Source organism: Rhinolophus hipposideros (genome assembly GCF_964194185.1).
Source record: "Rhinolophus hipposideros genome assembly, chromosome: 1".
NCBI classification, from domain to species: Eukaryota; Metazoa; Chordata; class Mammalia; order Chiroptera; family Rhinolophidae; genus Rhinolophus; species Rhinolophus hipposideros.
This window is the reverse complement of record NC_138047.1, coordinates 76812729-76837322: the sequence shown is the minus strand read 5'-3', so window position 1 is coordinate 76837322 and position 24594 is coordinate 76812729. Positions and strand designations below refer to the sequence as shown.

General features: G+C 38.7%; 1 protein-coding gene across 1 annotated transcript in view; it reads left to right on the top strand.

Moving 5' to 3' along the window:
- Window positions 1-13940: 13940 nt before the first annotated feature.
- The window catches only part of CENPE (centromere protein E), a gene marked incomplete at its 5' end in the record, with an annotated part of 64288 nt that continues 53634 nt past the window's right edge, over window positions 13941-24594 (top strand). Inside the window, 10 exons of the mRNA XM_081057260.1 lie at window positions 13941-13996; window positions 15487-15578; window positions 17644-17733; window positions 17851-17969; window positions 18685-18804; window positions 19218-19299; window positions 19461-19528; window positions 19602-19667; window positions 22660-22711; window positions 24220-24307. Coding sequence (XP_080913386.1) covers window positions 13941-13996; window positions 15487-15578; window positions 17644-17733; window positions 17851-17969; window positions 18685-18804; window positions 19218-19299; window positions 19461-19528; window positions 19602-19667; window positions 22660-22711; window positions 24220-24307 — 833 coding nt within the window. The remainder of the gene's footprint in view (window positions 13997-15486; window positions 15579-17643; window positions 17734-17850; window positions 17970-18684; window positions 18805-19217; window positions 19300-19460; window positions 19529-19601; window positions 19668-22659; window positions 22712-24219; window positions 24308-24594) is intronic.

Below are 24594 nucleotides of genomic sequence, written 5' to 3'. Positions count from 1 at the left end.
AGATAACAAAGGAAGGCACAAAGATCCATTAAGCTATTTCATTTTCGTCTTCTCCAAGGAGTACAGTCTTGTGAATATGCTACCCCTTAAGCTTGCCTGAGCTGTTCAGTTACCAACTACCAATTCCAAACAAATTTTGAAGGGTCAACGAGGCAGGACTTTTCAATAAGCAGAAATATCAGACATTTCATGTCACCCATAAATATTTTATGTGTCTACAAGAAAAGGATTTTTTAATAATAAATACCATTATCACTTTTTTATATTAGCAATAACATTTTTAATATTATCAAACATCTAGTCAATGTTCAAATATCTCCAATTATTTCATTTATTGTTTTATTTAGAGTTGATTTGTCTCAATCAAGAAGGAAGCCAGGTCCACATTTCCATTTGGTTGACATGTTTCTTAAATCTCTTTAATTCACACATTCCCTCTCTTCTGTTCTTTGCCTTTTTTTTTTTAATTGAAGAAACAAGACTATTTGTTCCCACAGAGTTTTCCACATTCTAGATTCTGCTAATTGTATCTCCATAGAGTCGGTGTGGGGACAGAGCCCCAGAAAGCAGTTTCCAGGCTCTCGGCCTCACATAGAAAGGTGCTGGCTCAGGTAGTAAATGGCCATCAACTGTGATTGGATGGCCATCAGCTGTGGCTAGTTGGCCGTCAGCTGTAACCAGTGAGCCATTGGCCACTAATTTAACTGCCATGGCTTTGCTAGCAAAAAAATGGGGGCTAGCAAGAAGATGGTGGCTGAGGCTGCAAGCGTAGCAGTGAGGGTTGCGAACAGTGTGGCTCCTGCTTCCTGTGTCTCCAGCCCAGCCGTCAGCGAGAACATAGTGGTATGACTCCCCTACCTATGGCTCCGTGGGTGTTCCTTTTTGGCCTCACCATATCCTGCATTTTTATGTGGGGAGCGGGACCAGAGACCCCGCAGGAGACCCCGCACGACAGTCAGTTAATATATTACTTTGTTTCCTGTATTTCCTGTAAATGGTAGTTAGATATAAAGGTCTGATCAGATTCAGGTTATTTGGCAAGAATATGTAGTAGTTGGTGTGGTGTACTTCTACTAGGAAATATATAATATTTGATTTTCCCTCTTTTTGTAAGTTTAGGTGGTGCCGGCCTGATTGCATTAAAATGATTTTTAACAGGTATTATTAGTCTTCGTTGATCCATTTTTATTAGAGTTTAAAAAATGATAATATTCTAATTATTCGATTTCTTCTTTATTTATTAGCAGGAATGCTTTAAAGAAAAATATCCCCTTATCACCTATGTGTATATGGCTACCCTGATCTTCTTTATACAGGAAAGACAGACACATGCTTGATACCTTCCCTTTATTTACCAGGATTCAGACTAACGAGTTGGTTCTATAACATTCTCCAGAGGTACCCAATGAGGCTTTTCTATTGAACTATCATTACGAAGTCATGAAATTTAACGTGTTTGATGTGCTGTAATCCAGTGCAGTTGTTATTCTTTGATGAAACCTCTTTAATTTGGCTTCTGTGTCACTTTTGTCATAACTCACAGTGGTATTTAGTCACTTCCTCATTTTCTGGTATGACAAGACCTTTCAGACTCCTTTTGTACATATTTGCCATCAACCTAGAAACATTCATTTATTTCTGCAAGAAAATCTAGTTTCTCTTTGTGAGGAAAAGAAATTATTGAAGACTACAGCTTAGGTACTATGAGGTATTGTCTCAGGACTTTTTCAGTGGGTTCAGTCTGCCAGACATCACTAAAGTATAGCTAGAACTCAATGAGCACAATCCAGGACCACATTTGTGGGGCTATTAATTGCACGCATGCCCCAGGAGAATCAATGATATGTAGACCATCAGATTTTGTTTTTACAAATTTACAAGTAACTTTCCCAGCTCTTTTTTTTTTTTCACATGCCATGGCTTCCTTTCACCTTTTTATCAAAATAAATATAAAAGTTCAAAAGAATGATATTTTATCAGGAGTCTTCAAATTACTACTTCTTTTGTTATCTACATCCTTTTTCAAATGAGCTGTGCTCTCTTGTCAATAATAATAGCCATCATCGGTTAGCTATGCCTTTATTTCTTCTTTTTCCTAGTACATCCAGACCTAAACTGGCTTGATTGCTCTAGGATGTTAATCAAACTTTTTTTCAATAACAGATGGCTCCACAGCTGTTGACTTTTTTTTTAAGATTTTTTTCTTTTTTAATTGGGGAAGGGTTACAAGACTTTATTGGGGAACAGTGTGTACTTACAGGACTTTTTTCCAAGTCAAGTTGTTGTCCTTTCAATCTTAGTTGTGGAGGGTGCTGTTCATCTTCAAGTTGTTGTCCTTTCAGTCTTAGTTGTGGAGGGCGCAGGTCAGCTCCAGGTCCAGTTGCCGTTGCCAGGGGGCGCAGCCTACCATCCCTTGTGGGAGTCGAACTGGCAACCTTGTGGTTGAGAGGATTGCGCTCCAACCAATTGAGCCATCCGGGAGCTCAGCGACAGCTCAGCTCAAGGTGCTGTGTTTAATCTTAGTTGCAGGGGGCGCTGCCCACCATCCTTTGCGGGACTCAAGGAATTGAACTGGCAACCTTATGGTTGAGAGCCCACTAGCCCATGTGGGAATCAAACCGACAGGCCTTCGGAGTTAGGAGCATGGAGCTCTAACCGCCTGTGCCACCGGGCCGGCCCCACAGCTATTGACATTTGATAATACCTTTTGTTCTTATGTCAGAACATTTTATTTGTTCTCATTAAATGCAAAAGGAAAAAATAAAAGCAAACACAACAGAGACACTGCAGACAAAACTGGTCTTCAGAGAATTTTCTTGTTTAACCTATGAGCCATGAAATTATTGATGTGCAAAATAAGCTAGAAATTTTACCATATACGATAGGCTGCTTCCTTGCCTATGTATGTAGGGAAATATGAAAATTATGGACATAAATTGCAATGCATGTCATCACTGTGAATAAATCTCCTAAAACAGGGATTAGCAAACTGAGCCACACAGGCCAAATCCAGCCTCTTACCCGTTTTTGAGTGGTTGAAAACAAAAGAGGAATATTTTATGACATGCAAAAATTAAATAAAACTTAAGTTTCATTTTCTATAAAGTTTTATTAGAACAACACCACAGCTATTCATTTACATTGTCTATAGCTGCTTTCACATTACAATGGCAGAGTCGAGTAACTGCAGCAGAGACCAGATGGCCACAAAGTCTAAAATATTTACTATATGGCCATGGTCTTTAAGAGGAAAAAGTAAAGGGTGAAGAGCGTCAGAAAAAGTTTAATCCAATTCAAAAAATAAGATGTAAATATTATTAATAAGCAATGAAATGATGCTCACTCTTTTTGCAGTCATGGAATTTCAATTTAAAATAATAAAATCTATTTTCCCCATAAAATTGAAAAGATAGAAATATTGATAATATCAAGTGATGGTGAAGGAAAAGGAAAGTAGACACTCACTCATGGTTGTAGTATAATTGGTACAAATTATTTAGAAAGTAAATTGGTAAAACTTGTTATAACTCAAAACAAGCATATCACTTGGGTCAATATTTCAACTTCTAGCAATCTAGTCTATGAAAATAAAAGCATGAGAGTGTAAAGAGGTCTATTGACGGATTTTTGTATCATAAGGTATATTGAAAATTTGACAACAATCTAAATACCAACAAAGGAATGGTTGAATAAACTACAATGCAACCATACAATTGAATTAGAAAGCCAATTAAAAAAAATAGAAAAATTAGAAAGCAAGAAAAAAATTTAAAAAATAAGACAGATTTATATATTGATTTGTTAATGTAACAAACAAATTTCACATTAAAAAGTACAGAATAATTCCATTCTTGAAAACATAAATGTGGCTACTTCACCAGATAGGTTTCTTGCATATATTCAAGAAAAGGTCAGAAAGAAACTTAACATAAGTCACTTTAGGGAAGATGAAATTTGATGGGTGGGTGATAGATAAGGAATGTTCACTTGACAACTTTAAATATCTTTTTTTTAGAGTAGTGGAATTACAGATGATTCTTCTTTTGTTTCCTAGCATTTTTTCCTTTAATAGAGAATAATTGCTGGAGGTAGGTTGTTGGCACGCAGCAGCCTACCTGTCTGTCTCCTCATACCTGCCCCTAAAGAAAGAAGAGTTTGTGAGATGGATCCTTTCAGGGACTTTGCTTCACCTTTGTGCTTGCACCTTATGTCTTCCTGTTTGGCCCCAGAAAGATGGCTGGCTAGTCAAAGACGGATACGACTCCCCATGGATGAGGGAGGCGGACAATCCAAGCCAGGCGCTGTTGAGTGGGGACCATCTAGGGAACTCACAGGGTCGATAGAGGTGGGCACAGCCCCCCACCTTCCCCTGGCTAAGGAGTGCCTCTGCCTCTGTGGCTGCATTCCTTCCCACAACCTGCAGGGGAAGTGACTCAATGATGTGCTCTCCATCTATTCATATGCATAAAGGTTTTGTCCCTTGGGGAAGTACTTATCCTGAGACTTACCGTTTGGTTCCGCTGCCTTCGGGCAAGGGTGACTGGCTTAAATCAGTTTCCTATTGTAATGTATGGGATTCACAGATCTTGAGATTGACAAGCTTTACTTCTTTTACTTCCACACCTAACTAATAAAAGCCATACTTGGCCGAGTCCAGGCTCAGTCCTAGAGCCTGCAGTCCCTTGGCCCCACTTGCATTCTACTCTCTTTCTTAACCTTGTGCAGCCCTTCTCACTTCCCACTGCTCTTGTGCTGGACGCTACACTAGGTCGTGGAGAGGAAGGAATTGAGGGCATAAACACGAGGATCTGCTTCGGATCAGACACACAGCACATTCTCAGGAACTGCATGAAAGGAGGCAAGAATTGGTGGGGATATACTAGATCAATTGGAGTGGAGACTGTCTGGGTAGGAGAGCTGGAAGGTGAGACATCTTACCTGATGGCTCTGGTTTCTCAGTAAGGATGAGGATGAACCCAGCCTCGACCAAGTTTTGGAACAGTAAATAAGAGAGAGGGGAAGGCTGCTTACTAAGGACAGGGAAGAAAAGTGCACCCGTGAAGTTTTTATTATCTAGCAGCCTATGTGCAAAACAGGCTAGAAGTGTAGTCTTGCTTTCTGGCCAGAAAAAGGAGAAGTGACTTGGGTGGACGGCCATCAGTCTCTGTGACTGCCTTAGATTTTCTATGGAACCTAAATAGCTTTTCCCACCTCCTTGCACATCTATTAATATATCCCATTTGACGCTCATCCATACTCAGTTTTAGCAAATTTCTTTTTTTATGATGTCATTGACTTGTTGAAGCTAAAAGGAACCTTAGAAATATTCTCATCCAAGCTCCTCATTTGGTGGATGAGAAAGTAGTGAATCACAGAGATAAATGATTTTCTAGTATGGCATGGCTTATAAATCATGGAGCTGTACTAACCCAGATCAGTGCCGTTTCCATGATGCCACACAAATCCTGTGTAACCGTGATTAAAAGGAAAGGGATACTAGGTCTGTGATCATTACAAATAGCTGTCTCAAAACGAAAGACAAGACTTGTGCTTTGGAAATTAAACATTGTATCTATTTAAAAAAATTACTCTATTAAAGGTGATGGCAAAATATAAACATACATGGCATTAATTTTATATGAAATACACATAATAAGTGAGAAAGGTAAATAATTTGAACTGATGTGTATGTGTAAAACCAGGAGCTTCTCTAAATCCTAAAATTTGCACCACATTCAAGAATTGCAAAACACTATCCGAGGCTATGCCTTACTTTTGGAAGGATTACACTGCCCTCTGCAGCTTTGCAGAAATAAACAAAGTTTGGAAGAAAAAACAGTAATGTAAACATCAGCATGGAAGTGGGTGCAATTAGCATTCCTCAGATATTCACTTTACCTTCTTATACTGAATAAAAATAGTTATGTAAAGATCACATTTTAAGCGTGCTCGACAGCATTATAGCAGGCACCTATTTTTGTAAAAAGATATGCAATATAGAAAAAAATATGTGTGTATGTGTGTGTGTATGTAGCAGTAGATTAACTGAGGATAACACTTTAGGAAATGGCACAGTTGCTTTTGGAGAGACCAACTTGTACCCTGAGGATCAGACGTGGGAATAAGCTTTATTTTTCACTGTAGTTCTTCTTGTACTACTTAAATTTTTTCATCATATGCATGTGTTAATCTTTGAAGTCAGAAAAATGTTAATCAATAAAGATTTTAATCACCTTTTACAGCTCTCTCTCCAAAAGTTCCATGACTTTAGACAAGTTCTTTAACCTGTTAAAAACAAAACAACAGGCCCAAAATGGAGTCACTTATGCTAAGCCTCATGTCACCAAATCAAGACTTAAGTTAATTACATTTTTGGCTCTCCTGGAAATGGAATCTTAAACCAATTAATCTGGAAAATCAGCACTAGTTAAGTAATCTGCCTGATAGGCTCCTGCCATCCCTAAAGGAAAGTAATTTTTTAATAACCAACCCACTAGTGGGCCTAGTATAATTTCCTTGTTCCACTCCCTCCTTCCTATAAAAGTCTTTCATTTTGTATAGCTCTCCTTGGAGCTCTTTTCTATCTGCTAGATAGGATACTGCCTGATTCGAATTGATTTTTGTTCAAATAAACTCCTAAGTTTTTAAATATGCCTCAGTTTATCTTTAACAAATCTCTTTGCCTTTCTTGACCACTCAATTTAAATGAAAACATAGTTTTCTTAATTCTTATTTTCTTATTAGATACAGCCCAGCATCTTCATAATGTATTCAAGTAGTCTATACTAGCTCACAACTAGTTAACCAAAACAAATCTTGACTGAGTAGACTATTTATTTTTTATCTATTATTAGTTTTTATCTATTAACTAATTTCTTAAAGTTGGGAGAAACTTTAATATTTACTAATTACGATATTAATAATTATGAAATAGAATACAATGAAAGATGGGTCTATTTTCTTAGTCCTCCTCTCCAAGGGAAACTAGGTATTTCATGCATCTTTCCAGAAATTATGTCATAAGTATTTATTGGATGATTGAACAAGCAAAAAATTTTAATATAATGTTTACTATACTCCAAGTAAAAATCCTATACTCCAAGTATTTTTCTAGATACAGGGATAAGGAGTAAACAAAAGGTAAGTTGCTAACCTCACAAAGCAGATACTCTAGTGGGAAGAGACAGATTAACATATACATGAATTAATACATATATATTATGTCTGAAACTTATAAGTAATATTTTAAAAGAAGAAGAGTACAAAAACAGAAGTAGCAAACAAGAGAGTTGCTATTTTGTGCAGAGAGAGTTCTGAGAAGGTGACATCTGAGCAGATACCAGAATAAAATGAAAGAAGGAAGCCATAGATATCTGGGATAAGAGCCTACCAGCCAGAGAACAGCCAATTCAAAGCCCTTAAGAGGGAGCCTGTCTAGTATTCAAGAAGCTGCCAAGAGGCCAGTGTGGCTAGAGTGGAGAGAACAAAAGAGGGGTGACGGTAAGCCCAGACAGGTAACAAGGGGTGAGATAATAGAAGACCTGGGAGACAGCTGAGACTGTGGGCTTTATTCTGAGAATAATCAGGTGGGGATGGCCCCGAGGGTCTTGAGAGAGAATTAACACGACCTAACTTACATTTTTAAAGGATCGCTCAAATTGCTGTGTTGATAATAGACTTGACAGTGGTGGTGGGCAAAGGTAGAAACACAGAGATGAGTTTGATGAGAGATGATGGTATTTTGGACCAGATGGATACCAGAAATTGTGATAAATGGTCATATTCTGGAGGTAGCCCCGACAGAAATTTCAGGCACATTGAATGTAGACATTGAGGGAAAAGACGTCAAACATCATGACTGTAGTTTGTGGGCTGGGTAACTGGAAAAATGGACTTGCCATCAACTGAGATGCAAGAAACCAGATTCAGCAGGTTTTGAGGGGAAGAGCATGAATGTGGCATTTAAAGACCCTTTAAGTTTGCAATGTCTGTTAGATATCTACAATGGGAGAGATTAAGGCATGTGTTTGCTGATGAGACCAGTTTACTCAAGCTGGGGAAAGGATGATGTGAGACAGAGAACAAGCAGGAAGGGGTAGGATCTAGTTCACACATGGAGAGATTTTCAGAATGAAGGACAGACAGCTGTACATCTAGGTACAACCTGGAAGACAAGATAAGTGGGTATCGACTAGTAGGAAGACAGCTAGGCAGGAACTAGTGCAAAATTTCTTCTAGCTACTTCTACTTTCTGAGTGAAATAGAACAGAAAGCCTTGTTTGAATGAATTAATGAATCCGTTTTCACTTGCTTGCTTCAAACCTCCCATAGGCTTCCCCCACCATTAGCATTCAAACATTTTATCACAATCCTTAAGGCCTCACAGGGCCTGACCCCAACTACCTCTCATTGCCCAAAATGCAGCCAAGGGAGCTTTTCTTCTGTGCCTTAGACACATGACAAACTCATACAAGCCTTGGATTCTGTGACTCATTGTCTCTCTGTCTGCTAAGCCCTCTCCCCTACCCTCCCAAGTCTGGCTGATTCTTATCATATAGGCCTCACCACAAAGTTCCCTTCCATAGACCTTTCTTGAACATCCCATCTAAATTGGCCCCTTCTCTCACAGTAAGTTATTTTACCTACTTGTTTATTCTGTATTGTCTGCTTCTTTGCATAAGAATGTGTTTCACAAGAAACTAGCAACCCTACTCCCAACTTGTCATTCTTTCTGGTGATCTGGCTTTACTTTTCTTCTCAATATTCATCATCACCTGGTGTGTGTGTGTGTGTGTGTGTGTGTGTGTGTGAGAGAGAGACAGAGAGAGAGAGACAGAGACAGACAGACAGAGACAGAGAGAGAGACAGAGAGAGAGAGAACGCTGAGGAAATTTCCTGGGGCTGAGAAACCAAAGAAAGACTCTGGCAGGTCCAGAATTACATCAAGACTTTACTAAGGGAATTTTTGGACAGAAGCAGCAGCCGGTAGATCTCCACACCCAAAAGGGGATGAGTCTTGTTATATATAGTGTTGTGGGGGGCAGGGGGTAGCAACTTTCCCCTGACCCCTTTAGTTCTTCTGGCTGGTCAAATAATTCAAACAACATACAGCAGAATGACAGGAGAAAATCAAAGTTAATATGTGTGAATGGGGAATTCACATAAACATGAAAATTCAAAAGACAGTGAGGCAAAATTAGGTATGTATATCATTCTGGAAGAAAGTAGAGGTAGGCAATTCACTGATAGATGAGAAAGAGCAAATATTTGGTAAATGAATTCTTGCAGGGCCATCCAGAAACAATTGGACACAGAGGGGAATTGAGCAAACAGACTTGCTTGGATTCTCCCTGTCTGCCACACTTACTTCATATGGTGAATATGTGACGTATATACGCATATGCTAAGGTTCCCTTCCTGAAGCAGGTTTTTCTACCTGAATCACTTTAGGCAGGTGAGGAGGCGGTAAAAAAAAAGCTCTTCTTGAGTTTTTTGGGCTTTAATTGTTTTCAGCTTGAAGTAATCTGCATGCCAGAGTGGCACATCCTGGGGAAACTTATTCCCAAACCCCACAGTAGCCAAGTGGCACGTGCTAACACAGGTGGCTTGTAGGCACATGGCATGTGCTTATTAAGAGCTGTATAATCCAAAGCAGTAAACAACTTAATGGGCCCGCTTACCTATGCAAGAATATTCCTTTCAGGTGATAGGGCCGACCACTCCCAGGGTGAACTGGTAGTCAGTTTGGTGGAGTCAGTCACTCTGTCTCAGAAATCATTTCACTTCTCTATTTATCTATTGACGGTATCTATCTATCATGTATGTATCTATCTATGCATGTACAGCATTATGCATTGTCCATCTCCTTGAAGAGAATTATAGGCTATATAAGAGCAGGTGCTCTCTTTGTTCTGTTCACTATCTGCCTCCTGAGCCTAGAACCATATATGGCATATAGTAGGTACTCAATGAATATTTCTTAAGGAACATATTTGGAAAATTAAATGAAAACATACATGTAGGGCAAAAAATAGAGCACCTGGCACACATTTATGTTCAATAAATGTCAGCTGTTATGACAATGACAATAAAGACAACCATGGCAACAATTATGGGGACAACAATAAAAGGCTAATCTCTTCTGTGCTCTGAGCCAAACCCCCTTTCTCTCCATGAGAGACTCATTAATTACATGTCCCTTCATCCTCTTCACAGGTTCCTTCCCTTCCACTAAATATGTGCAGTATTTTCCCACTATTTTAAAAAAATCAGTTAAAACACGCTTTTCTTAACTCTGCATTATATTGTTAAGTACAACCAAGCATCTTCACAGCTTAGCCACACTCGCACAAAAAAGAGTAGTCTCTACTAGCTCACAGCTGGTTACCCAAAACAAACTTTGAATGAGCAAACTCACTTTTATTTACTGTTTTTTACTATTAACTAGTTGCTTTATGTTGAGTAGAATGACTTAATACTTGTATGGTTAAAATAGTAATAAGTATAAAATACCATAGTATAAAATGAAAGGTACATCTATTATCTAATTCAGTCTTTCCTGTCCAAGGAAACAAGGTATATTCTGTGTATCTCTTAAGAAATTATGCATACATATCCAGACACATAAATATCCTTTGAAAATATCAACAAGGACCATATTGTGCACATAATTCTGCACCTTAGGTTTCTTTCAGTTATTGCAACATCTTGGATGGCTATCTAAAGTACACATAAAGAGCTATATCATTTTTTTTACTGGTTACACTGTACTGATAAAATGCCATCTATTTAACTAGTCCCATATTTATTGGCATTTAATGTGTTTCCAGTCAATTGTTATTGTAAACAATTAGCTGCAATAATAGCCTTATATATGTCCTACCCAGTCCTTTAAATCTATCTATAAAGTCTAAAAGCAGAATTGCTGGCATAAAGGGCATATGTGCCTTCAGGTTTTTATTGATATTGCCAAATTACCTTCCAAACTAGTTTTATTAAATCAGAAGAGTTTACTTCTCTAAATAATGAACAATTATTAGCAACTGTAGGTCATATTTCTGGTGAGGGAAAGTGATGATTCTTGATGCTCCTTAAAATCAACTAAGAAAAGGACTAGAGATCCAAGATGGCAGAGTAGATAAGGCTGTGATTGCCTTATCCCATGAACTTATCAAAATTACAACTAAATTATAGAAAAATCAACCTGAAGAACCATCTGAAATCTAGATGAACAGAAGCTTGATAACTAAGGATATAAAGAGGAAGCCATGTCGAGACTGGTAGGAGGGGAGAAGATGTGAAATGGGTTGGTCCCACACCCACGTGTAGTGATTGAAAATTGAAAGATATTGCAGCCACAGAGTCTTCACGAAGGAGCAAAGGACCCCAGCCTCCTACAGCAGGCTCTCCAGCCCAAATACTGGGCTGGGGAGAGGAGCCCCCACAACGTCTGGCTGTGTAAAACAGTGGGATTCTGACCATCCAGGTGGGACGGAAGAAAGGCTGCGGGAAACTAAGACATCCTCTTAAAGGGCCCATGCAGGTAGTCACTCTGTGCTCCGGTGGAGGGATGGTGACTCTGGGGACATCTGAGATACATGGGGAGAGACCGAGTCGTGTAACTTCGGGCAAGGACTGCAAGGACAGTCCCCATTTTCCCTGTGGGGAGCCCTCCTCTGGTGGAGCTGGCACACAGGCATCATCTTTCCAGCGTTGAGCCCGCCTCCTCTGCGTACAGCCAAATGTGAATCTGACTGGCCTGGTGAGCTCTGCAGCTGCTCCAGCTGACTCACCGAGACCCTGTCTCACCCAACTTGCCTACAGCCGAAGGCTTTATCAGCAGCTGAACCTTAGTAGCCAGTAGGTGGCAGCGGGCCTCAGAGTGTCCTGGCTTTTTGTGAAGCTACCCCAAACCTGGTCAGTACTGGTGGCAACCGTCCTTTGGTGCCTCTCCCATGTGCCTCCAGGTACAGCACAGGGAGTAACCAACTGTGGATCACTTTATAGCTCCTACTTAGGTAGTCTGCACCGGAGCCCCTCCCAACAGGAGTTCATCACCACCAAACTAATATTACAAGGAATCTTACTGGGACTTCTTTAAGATGGAAAAAAAAAGATAGAAAATGTGAATAATAAAATGGCAATAATTACATACCTATCAACAATTGCTTTCAATGTAAGTGGATTAAATGCTCCAATCAAAAAACATAGGGTGGCAGAATGGATAAGAAAACAAAACTCTTACATATGCTGCCTACAAGACTCATTCAGATCAAAAGACACACAGAGACTAAAAGTAGAGATGAAAAAAGTTATTTCATGAAAATGAAACCAAAAAAAAAAAAAAAAAGAAAGCTGGGATACCAATACTTATGCCAGACAAAATAGACTTTAAAACAAAGGCTTATGTAACAAGAGACAGAGAAGGACCCAGTAATCCTACTTCCTGATATTTATATGAAGAAACCCAAAATGCTACTTTGAGGGGACGTGCGCATCCGTATGTTCATTGCAGCACTGTTTACAATGGCAGGATGTGGAGGCAGCCTGGGTGTCTGTCAATAGAAGAATGGATAAAAATGAGCTGATACATATATACAGTGGAATATTGCTCACCCATGGAATGGAATGGGTCTTATATTAATTTTTGCTCCAAAAGACACATTAGACCTGATGGTCCGGCTAGGTCTTTTTTTCTGGGAAACAGGATATCTCTATTGGAATTTCAGAATAATTCCCAGATGGCTATTTCTACAGATTGTTTTAGCCAATCACCATCTAAACCCAGGAGCTTCGCTTCTTGTTTACAAGAGGGCTTTCCCGATTGCTGCCCTGCAGCCAATCCACAAGAGTGGATATTTCTTCATGTGGACACTGCGCCTATCCCAGAGCTGGCTCCTAGGTTGTCCCTGCTTCTCTTTCTCATCCCTTTGCCTATAGCTACGGTAAATATTTGCAGACAGTTTACGTCTTATTCCCCTCTCCCCCTACCTTATGTTTAAAAGCGCTTGCACACTCCCAGCATGCTGCTGGTGGTTTGGGCTTCATGCCTCCAGATCATTTAAGGGTTTTCTTTGTTTCTTCGTGTGTTTTTGTTGTGTTTTTTTTTTTTTTTGGGGGGGGGGTTTGTTTTTGGGTAGCTATAGCCTAATAAACCCTTTCTTTTTTTAAAAAAACTTACAGCCAAGAAAGTTAAAATTTTTTGTTTAACACTCATTTCTGGGAAAGAATTATTTAGAATCACTTTGCGAATTCCGCTAATAAAAGTTTCACCTTATTACTAAAGGAGTTTTTCCAGTGTTCAACAATTCTTTCCCTAAATCACCTCTTAGGAACTCACAGCCAATGGAAACAGGAGCTTAAAGAGGAAAAAGGAAAAACCTAAACCTCAGAGTTTCTCAGCACAAGACTCATGTTTCCGGGCTGGGCACTGGGAGGGTAGTTTTGGTTGTTTTTTGTTTTGTTTTGTTTTTTTGTTTAATAGCATGATCCTTTAAAGGTTGTGATTCTCTCTTGTTAGTGGGGGAAAAAATTATCTGCCTTGTTTTTTATAGATTGCAAACTCCTTTAGGAGGGGGTGGAGGATGGTGTTTGCAAATGGATGCCGGCAATTCAGCGGCTTTTAGCAGAGATAGCTATTTCTGCTACCACCAGGTTAGCCGGTCCCCTGGTGCTTTTCGGATTCCTCCCTGCGACCCCCACCCTATTCTCCTTCAGACCCTTTACACCCACCCACCCCCGCCTTATAACCCTGGACGCGCCGCCGGCCTCGCGCCCCCTGCGCCTAGACGCTAGGTGGAACGGCCCATGACGTCATGAGGCCGCGGCTCAATCAGAAGCGGCGTCTGGGAAAATTTAAACTTAAAGGCGGGGTGGCCCGTGGGCGCTGAAGCGCCGGCCGCGGGGGTCTTGGCCAGTTCTCTAGGCCCTGTCCTGAGAGGATGGCGGAGGAAGGTGCGGTCGCCGTCTGTGTGCGGGTTCGGCCCCTCAATAGCAGGTAGGTGTGCCAGACCGAGACCAGGGCCCCACTGCCGTCCCCAGCCCGGCCCGAGCCGGGGGTCAGTCCCCCGGCGTTTCCCAGAGCGGCTCCTTCCGGTCACTGCTGCTTCGGAACTCGGCCGCTCACCCACTTTGTGCCTGAGTTTCCTTCTCTATAAAGCGATGGGGGAAGATCGGAGTTCTGGAAGATACTTCCCAGCTACAGGATTCTTTTAAATCACCTGTAACCTCGTCTCGCTGACGTTCACGACCTTGACCTGCAGCTGCGCTGCCTTTACCCCCTCGGTGCGAATCCCCCACCCCCACCCGCTAAGGAAGTCGCATCGGAAACATCCCTACTGGCACTCATCACTTAAGTTAGTCATTTTACACTTAACTGCCTCTCCCTCTTTGCTGGGTACTCCTTGAGAGGGAGGATTAGTCTGTCTTTTTGCATTGTATTCAGTAGGCACTCAAGACTGTTTCAGACGATGACTGAATTCAGCATTCAGAAGGTTGAATGACTGATATTGATCATGGTGGATTTTTTTAGTACAGTGCACTGTACTAAACAGACATTGCCGTAGTTGTCCTTTGGCGGGGGGGGGGGGGGGGACAGAAAATAAAGTGAAAAATACCGAATGTTAAATGTTGATACGGGAGTAATAAATGGTATAGAGAAAAGACAAGGAGGAGAAGAAATAATCTGTGTCACTGGCCTTGGCCCCAGAATGCTAGCATATTTTGTGTTTGAGAAATGTCTGTTAAATTTTACTGGGTGCTTAAAGAGTATATGAAGGTGGGTCATTTTCTGTTTTTAAGGAGCATATTATCTAATGCATTAGAAGACAGCTCCATAAACCATTACAATACATCTTAACATGTGTTATAATAGGCAGGTGAAGAGTGTTTTCTAGAGGAGTCATAGCCCTTCAATGACATGACAGGTTGGGGGAGAGGCAGGGCTGGTATCAGGGAACTCCTGACACTTGGAATGAATGAACAAATAGTGAAGTACCTTAAAGGAAAGGTTAGTCAGGGTGTTCCAAGCACGGGAGAGGTTGAATCTATTATCTCGTGGTAATCTTCAGGTAGTTGATTTGTATGGAGTTAGGATGCATATCGGAATTTAGAAGAAGATAAGGTTGAAGAGAGAAATAAACATGATGCAGCTCTCGTGCCATATTAAGGATTTCAGATGACTTTAGGTGAGAGGGACTTAATCAGAGTTGCATTTTCAAGGTACCCTTTCAGCTGCCAGTACAGGGTACGTGGGTGGGAGTGGAGAGCTTCAGAAGGAAATTCCCATGAGAGGGCAGGAGGTTCCTGAAACCCCATTTAAAAGTGTTGACCTCTCAAAGATGGATTTTCCATATTTCTCTTATATATGATATAATTCATTACCATCTTTTAAAATATTCTTCAGCAGGTGAAATGTTTTAAATTGTCTTTCATATAACATGGCTTCTGTGACCAATTATACTGACATGCAGTGTTTTATTCTTTTAGAGAAGAAGCTCTTGGAGAAGATACCCAAATTTGTTGGAAAACTGGCAATAATGCTGTTTATCAAGTGGATGGGAGTAAATCCTTCAATTTTGGTAAGCTTATAATGGCATCAAAAGTTAAACTGTTATTCTTTTTCTATTAAGAGTACAAAAGGCTTATCAGTAATACTGAACTTGTCATTAAAGATGAGACTAACCCTTTGTGAACTGCTTCAGTGGAAACTTTTAAAAATTGTTCATCCGTCATGTATGATAAGTAAGATAAGTTGATGTTTAAAATACAGTTATAATAAGACTGTCTTATGACTAAAACTATCGTTTTTCCTTTTATTCATCAATGTATTTGTGGCCTAAAATTCCGTAAGGTTAAAACATGTTACATAATGTCAAGTCATCTTTAAGGTCTTTCAGTTTAGTATATTCTTTTCACAATTATTTACTAGAAATCCCTTTAAAGAATAAATAGTGAAGATATTCCTTCTTTGCCTGCTAGAATACAGCAAGGACCCACCCCTGCTTTTGTTGGAGCTCATTATAGTGGGAAGAAAAGCTATCCACAATTAATTATACTTATGGTGACATAAGCTTTGTGGGAGTTTATAGAGGGGGACCAAGTAGTCCTGATGTCTGAAATGACACCCTTAATTAGGACCTGCCAGATAAGTGACAGCTAGCTAGGACAAAGAGAGTTGGAGGCCCTAAAGGTTGACTAGGGCGATTGTTGTACTGATTGAGCATGTATATAGTGCTGCCAGTGTGCCAGATGCTGTTCAGAGCACTTCATAATATCAACTCATTTAATCCTCTAGCAAGCCCATGCAATAGATACTATGTAGTAGGTACCTTCCCTTTTTAAAGTGGAACTAGACAGAGGCCTAGAGTCACACAGCCAGCAAGTGGAAGAGTTAGGCTCCAGATCTATGTTCCAGCCACACTATGTTGCTGCCATTTAGGTACCACAGAGCAACAGTGAGGTCCTCTCAACAACCTTAGGAGTAAAAGTGATTAGATTGTCAAATTAGTGTTAAGTTAGAAAACCTTGACAAAACATACAAGGTTCTGGAGCAAAGATGTATAGTAGAGAAACTGATTCCTGGTAAAGGACCGTTTGAGGGTATTAACATAATTTTTATAAAGGTAAAACAATAGGTGGCAGAGAGTGTAAAACCAAGAGTAAGGGATGCATTCAGACTTGGGTACTACAGGTTCTCAATAGCCATAAATGCCCATAGATTTTCGCTCATCCACTTATCTGAAGTAGATGGCATTGAGATTTGAATCATCCTGCCATTTCCTTATTCAGAAATCATGATGCCTAAGCAGCCTTCAGATGGCACTTTGGTTTTCCATATAGTTCTGCTGACAGGGCAGATGTGCGGTCCTGATACAACCAGTGTGATCACTGAATTTTTCATCGCAGTTCGATAATTTGCCTCACAATTGATTTGATTCACAAATCAATTTCTTGTGAGCTTTTTAATGTCAGGCTACCACTGAAAGAATGGTCCATTTTTAATATGCTAACAAAAGCAGAGAACCGCATCCTAGACTAGTGAACTCATCACTGCAAATGCTACCCTAAACCCAGCATTTAGCAGATAACCAACTAGTTATTCCCTGTAAATTCAGCTTTTCTCAGTATTTTTCTTCCATATGTCTGTATTTCTTGGTTTAGTTTGAGGTAGGCCTTCTTGCTAGATAGGTTATACACAGTTCTCATTTCCTAAGTATTAACCATATATTCCCAATAATTCTATGAGGAAGATAAAATAGTATGTCTGTTTTACAAATTAGGGAACTGAAACACAGAGACATCAACAACCTTGCCCAAAGTCACACAGCTTTTTAAGTGACAAAACCAGGATTTTCAGACAGTCTGATTACAGCCCTCCATATTCAGTCAGCCTCTATGCTCTACTGCCTCTTGAAGGCATAGAGTATAGCTGACTTGTATTTTTCTGTGTAAAAACTGATACATTTTACTTTATAGAGAAGTATATTTTCAGAGGACCAAGAAGTTGAACAAAATATTGTGTTTTAAGTATTTTATCATACCATATACTGGCAATTTTATTCTTTGAGCAACTATTAATTCGGAATGCAAATGCAGTTTATTTTTTGGCTTAACTTCTTGTTTTTTTGTTTTGTTTTGTTTTAGATCGTGTCTTTCATAGCAATGAAACTACTAAAAATGTTTATGAAGAAATAGCGGTACCAATCATAGATTCTGCCATCCAAGGCTACAATGGTTTGTATTTACCGCAGAAACATTTAGTCCTGGGTGTCTGTTTAGCAAGTATTGATAGTTTTACACACTATAGATTCATTTTTCATCTTTGCATATGTGTGCATGTTGTTTTTGCAGGTACTATATTTGCCTATGGACAGACTGCTTCAGGAAAAACATACACTATGATGGGTTCAGAAGATTATTTGGGAGTAATACCCAGAGCAATTCATGACATTTTCCAAAAAATTAAGAAGGTAAACAACTAAATTTCTAGTTCATACAGGTAAACATAACAGGATAGCGACTTTAGTGTTCTCATGTAATGGTGAAAGGAGGTAGATTTACAGTTCTCTCTTGATTATCCGTGGGGCAAGAACACAGGCGTGACATAAACTCACTTTTTCCCCCATAAGCTTACTTCATAGAGCTTATAGTTCATTTCATTCCTTCCCTTGAATCCTGAAGCGATAATCCTCCCACCACAAAGTGGGCATTAAAGAACAGGAAAGTGTTATTAGAATGGTTAGTTCCTCATTACCTTTGTTTAACCACCAGTGATTACCAAGGAGCAATAAAAATTAGATGAAAGCAGGGGGCTGGATAAGGCAGCCTAATTACCTAAGAGTTGATATTATTTAAATTAGTTTTTTTCAGTATTATTTCAGTGATTTTTAATACTCTTTGAACATCTCTTGATAGGGTCTTATTTTGAGCTTATAGAGTTGGACTAGGCACTCTGCTAATTCTGATACTATACTTTCATTATTTCTAAAACAATGCTTTTGCTTATATATTTTTGTGTTTATTATTGTTAGTCCAGAACGATAGGGGGACATTTTTTGTTGTTTGTTTTACCAAGATAATTTCTCAAACAATATGTTAATATTTACTCTAAGCACTTAGTCATTCAGTAGTAGGTTTTCATAACTGGATGATCTCTGATGTTTTTACATATTTTTTTTCTTCTAGTTTCCTGACAGGGAATTTCTCTTACGTGTGTCTTACATGGAGATATACAATGAAACCATCACAGACTTACTCTGTAACACTCAGAAAATGAAGCCTTTAGTAATTCGGGAAGACTTCAGTGTGAGTAGCAGACTTATCTATTGGGATTGTTGTTCTTGAACATTTCCCTGCCATTTCTGTATTTTTGAAAGTGTCTCCTGTATCTGTGGTTTGTTTATTGTTCGTTTGTTTTCTTTCTTAGCGTTTATAGAGGTCATCTTTTAAGCAACATGTACAGTTTTTAAATATTGACAGCTGTAGTAATTTGGCGTAAGTGCCTAAAAGAGCAAGATGGAAGTTTCAGGTTAGAATTTGGTGAGCTTAGATACAGGAAGTAAACTGCAGGTTTACTTGTTATTTTCATACTGTAGCTCACGTTTTGCACTTTTAACTTCTAAATTGAATTCTGTTATCGTTGGCACCTGGTTTTTGAGATGCACACTTTTAAGTGACTTCTATTTCTCTACTCTTCCCATAATTAAAACTTGTTTCAGAGGAATGTATATGTGTCTGATCTCACAGAAGAAGTTGTTTATACACCAGAAATGGCTTTGAAGTGGATCACAAAGGGAGAAAGTAAGACTTTGTTTTGTATTCCTTCAGAACACTTGTAGAAACTTCAATTGAATGTAGTTAGGCTTCAAATCACACTTTTTTCATTCTTAAGCTAAAATAAAGGTTAGTGCCTTCCTTTGTGTTTTAATATACACAGCTGAAATATGACTCATTTTTTACAGAGAACAGACATTATGGAATTACAAAAATGAATCAAAGAAGCAGTCGTTCTCATACCATTTTTAGGATGGTAGGTAATTCTCTATTTGGTCTTTCCAATTAAGAATGCAGTAATTTTTCTACAAGTTGCCTTTTCTATCTAGATTTTGGAAAGTAGAGAGAAAGGTGAACCTTCGAATTGTGAAGGATCTGTCAAGGTGTCCCATTTGGTGAGTATTGATAAACCATGATAATGTACCATATGGGCCAAAGCAAAATTAATTCAGCTGCTGAATGTTTGGTTTCATAAGAACTGTTAACTGAACTAAATAGTTAAAACCATCTATAAATTGGTAGTATAAATAGTGTCATCTGTAGCATGAAATTACTAGCTGAAATGTAGGAAGAGACCTTTTTATGATGATAATATCCAGGTTCTCTTAGCTGGGCATTTTCTCTGTTCCCTTTTGTTGCTTCATGTCTCCTACCCTCCTAGTAAAAATACAAGACTTCTGTGGCCTTTCTTACATCCTGTGCTTGCCCTCAGACATTCTTTCTGTTACCGTTGTTTCTTGTTTCTGTTTCTAGATAAAATTTATTTTATCTAGAGTCTCTGAATTCTAATTCATGTCTTTCCAGAGATTATTATAATTGTATGTCTCACTGTTATCTCAAACTTCAGCGTATCTAAAACCAAATTAATGTCTTCCAATCATTGTGAATGTTCCTTTTTCCTAGTAGTACAGCATTGTCCTAGTCATGTAGGCTGGAAACCCAAGTCATTTTGACTCTCTGCTTTCCTTTTTGTCCAGTTATCACTGTTTCTTACTGATTATCCATCTTTCAACATTCTCGTGGGTGTCATATTCATTTAGGTTCTCATCTCTCTTACATTACTATTATCATTCTCCCAGACCTGGCTTCCATGACTCTGGACTTCCTTTCTTCTGTTTGTTATGCAGATTTCCAGTGTTATTAAGCACGGCTTTTGTTGTGTCACTTCCTTAGACAAGATCCGGCCACTCTTGACCAAGCTAACTTTACCTACTACTCCACTAGCTCCTTCTCTCGTATAGATTTCTTGGGCCTCTTAGTGTCTTTGAACACTAATGCCTTGTTCCCATCTTTATACCTTAATTTATGCTACCTCATCACCACTTTGCCCTGTCATTATGTATCTAGGTCATCTGTAGTAGATACTCTACAAGAAAGGTTAGACTTCTCTGAGTATAAATCTCTGACTTTATTTTAATGCAGTAAGAATATTTAGTTCACTTAACAAATAAGTCAGAAAGAGAAAGACAAGTACCATATGATCTCACTTATATGCGGAATCTAAAGAAAAGAATATGTGAATGAACTAATCAGAGACAGTTTTGAGGACACAAAGAAAAAACCGAGAGTTGTTAGATGGGCGGGGGGGGGGGGGGGGGGATAAGGGGAAAGGTGAAGGGATTAGGAAGCAGCTGGTAACCACAAGATGGCCTCAGGGTTTTTTGAAAATTAATTTGGGGAACTTATTCAATAATGTTGTAAAGATTTTGTTGGGTATCCGATGGACATGCGTCCTATTTGGGAGACCACCTCAGAGATAATGTGGATGCCTGATCGTGGCATTGTACACCAGAAGCTAAACATTAATGAATGCCAACTATAATTTTATATATATAATGTGATGGCTCAGTGTGAGGTCGGAGGGATAATGGATGGGGGGAGGGGGGTTTACAGCGTGAGGGATATAAATGATGAACGTCTAAGTATTACCTTGTCTTGTACACCTGAAACTAATAAAATAAATAAAATAAATAAAATAAAAGAATATTTAGTGAGCTTTTACCATTTTGTGAGCACAGTACTGGGCTCTGAGATTTAAAAAATAAAGAGGACATCCCTCCACTATTATCCTCTCCACTGTTACCTCCCTAGCGCAAGCCACCATCCTCTCACACTCAGATTCCTGCACCAACCTCCTAACTGGGCTTCCTGCTGCCACTTTTGGCGCTCCCCAGTCCATTCTCCACCTAAGCGCCATAGTTGATTCCTCAGAAAGTTAAATCAAGACATGTCGCGCTTGCTTAAAGCCCTCTCATGGCTTCCCATTACAGCTAGAAAATCCAGACTTCTTGCTCTTGTTTACCCTGTTTTGTCTTATCTCTGCTTACCCAACTCGGCCATGTTGCCCTTTCTATTTTTTGAAATAGGAAGCTCATTACTCCTTTGTGACTGTGTGTACTGGCTGTTCCTTATTCTGGAGTATGGTTCCCTTGGTCTTTGCATAGCTGACTCTCTCTTCTCTATTATTTCAGATCTTAGCTTAATGGGAGGTCTTCCCCAATCACCCAATCCAAAGAACCTCTGTCTCTTCCTCTTCCCCACTTCCAGCACTCTCCTTAAATATCTGTTACAATTACCATATGTTTCCTGTTTGTCTTTTTCTCTCTTCCCACCAACTTCCTCCTCTCTTCATCCCACGCCATGAAGAGTATGTTACATGTGAGCAGTTTATATTGTCCAGTTCACTGCTGTATCCCTAGCACTTAGCATACAGTCGGTCACTTTTTTTTTAACATTTGTGAAATGAAAGAGAGGTCCAGGCTTTTAAAGAATCAACAGTGTATTCAGAGACACAAATGACTAGCTCAGCACTCTAAGAATATGTCATATCTTTAAACACCTAGGTGCACAGTTGAAAAAGCTATTCATTCATGATGTGGGGGATAAAGGATAAAGTTAGCAAAGCTACTCTGAAGCTGTAACATTTGCCTTTGGTCCTGAATAAAGAGTAGGGTCGCACTAGAACATTCGAACTAACTGAAAGGGAGTGGCAATTGATTGTGTTTAGAAGTGTAGAAGCACATGAGGTGTTTAGGGCATAGGGAGTAGTTCATCTAGAGTTAAGAGTAAGTAATAGATAGGTATAAGGCTAGAGCAACACAAATGCCAGATTATAAAGAATCATATTCACCATGATAAGGTTTTGAGCTTTGTGTAGGAAATAGAGAACCTATTCTGGCAGCATTATGGAGGATACATTATAAAGACGGAACAAGGTATAGAGATCAATTTGACTCAGAAAAGTGAAGGCCTAGACGGTGGGGTGGGAGACAGGGCTACAGATGGGGTATTCAGATAAACCATGCGTTTAAAAATGCTCTTTCGGTTGTTTGGATTTTATTATTTCAAGTTACACTTCCTAAAGGTTTATTTTCACCTATCTTACAGAATTTCGTCGATCTTGCAGGCAGTGAAAGAGCTGCTCAAACAGGTGCTGAAGGTAATGAAAACTCATGCAATGTGTTGGTCTGAATGTTTTCCTGTTCTTTTACAGAATAAAAAGTGCGGCCATGCATTTTAGAAACTACTAAAGTAATGGCAATAATAATTTTATGATAGAAGTTGTTAATGTAAAAAGCTGCTTCATGTATCTAGCTAATTATCTACTTCAGCTACTAAAATAGCAATTAAAAAACTAAAACTATGCAGTTGATGGAACTATGCAGTATATATGGAAAGCTCGAGAGTACCATGAAAATCATCTAAATTTTCATAATTAGTAAGGAAATTCAGAAAGGTAATGGGATACAAAATTAATATACAGACATTAATAACTCATAATACAAGCAACAAGTTAGAATATTTAATCTATAAAAAGACTCCATTTACAATAATGACTTAAATGATGTCATACATAGGAAGAAACTCAACAAACATTACATAAGACTAAAATAAAGAAAACTTTAACAGACCCGAAGGACAACCAAATACTGAAACAAATGGAAAAATATACTTAGGTAGGCAGGTTCAAATTCATAAAGATATCGTGCCTTTCTGTGTTAATTTCCTACAGTGACATAGACTCTCAGCTCAGTGTGGTCTGTATCCACCACCCCAGTGGCTCCTCCGACCTATGAACATGAACTAAATGCTTGTTGTTTTAGGCTGGCTTATTAAGAAGCAATATTAACAGCAATAGTTGTGAATAATGCACCTGTGAAATAACAGCTGTTCAAAATTATTTGTTGCAGTATTTTTTATATATGTGGTAGAAAACCTACATGTCTCTCAACAGGATGCTAAGTAAATTAACTCTGATGCATTCATATAATGAAATTCTATGCTATAAAAAAGAATGAAAAAGATCGATGTTTACTGATGTGATATATTGCCAAGGGAAAAAAAGCAGTGCATAATAGTGGTTTTTTAATATGCTACTGTTTATGTAAAAAAGAGAGGGGAGAAACGAATATATATGGACTTGTATTTCTAAAAATCTCTACAAGAATAAACTAATAAAAGTTTTCCTGGTACAGGATCAGGAATTGGTTGAATAAAGCATAAAAGTGAGAGAGAGCTTTTTCAGTGTACTTTTTCTTTCTTTGATATTTGAGCCATGTGAGCATATTAACAATTTAAAAATGAGAACTTTTTTGATTGTAAACCTATAGGAACTAATTTGGTTGTAAGTCTGTAGTTGCTTATTTTTGGATATTTGGAAAAAAATAGACTTGAACTGAGGAGTTAGAGAGACTCTTAGGAAATGGGCTTTTCCTCCCTCTGCTTCTTTTCTTGGTCATCTTTTTCCTTTTGCTGTTTCTCTCAGGTAATGACTTTTCTGATTCATTTTATAGGTGGATATTAAATGTGGGCTCAGATCTAATCCAAATCATAGACTTTAGCATCTGACGCTTTAATTTCTAATTTCTCTTCTAACTTACTGGTAAACAAGTTCATAATCTAGTACAGAGATCAATTTTAGTTTTCATATTTGTTTAATAAATGCAGGTGTGCGACTCAAAGAAGGCTGTAATATAAATCGAAGCTTATTTATTTTGGGACAAGTGATCAAGAAACTTAGTGATGGACAAGTTGGGTGAGTTTATTCTATTGTACGTTTACCTATTAAGGCTTACGTTTTTCATTAGGTTGAAAATTATAATAGTTCAATGACAAATAAATGTACTGATTTCTTCCATATATATAAAAGCTATAATGATTCTGAGAGCATGCATGGCACGCATGGCTTTTTCTTATTTTAAATACTTTTTAGTTAGTAGTTTTGATCTGCCTCCTGTAACCTGTAAAGAATTAATTTTTAGAACTGTAGCTAATTTAAGATTCTGCATTAAAAATAAACCATTTTTGTTATATAAAAATTCT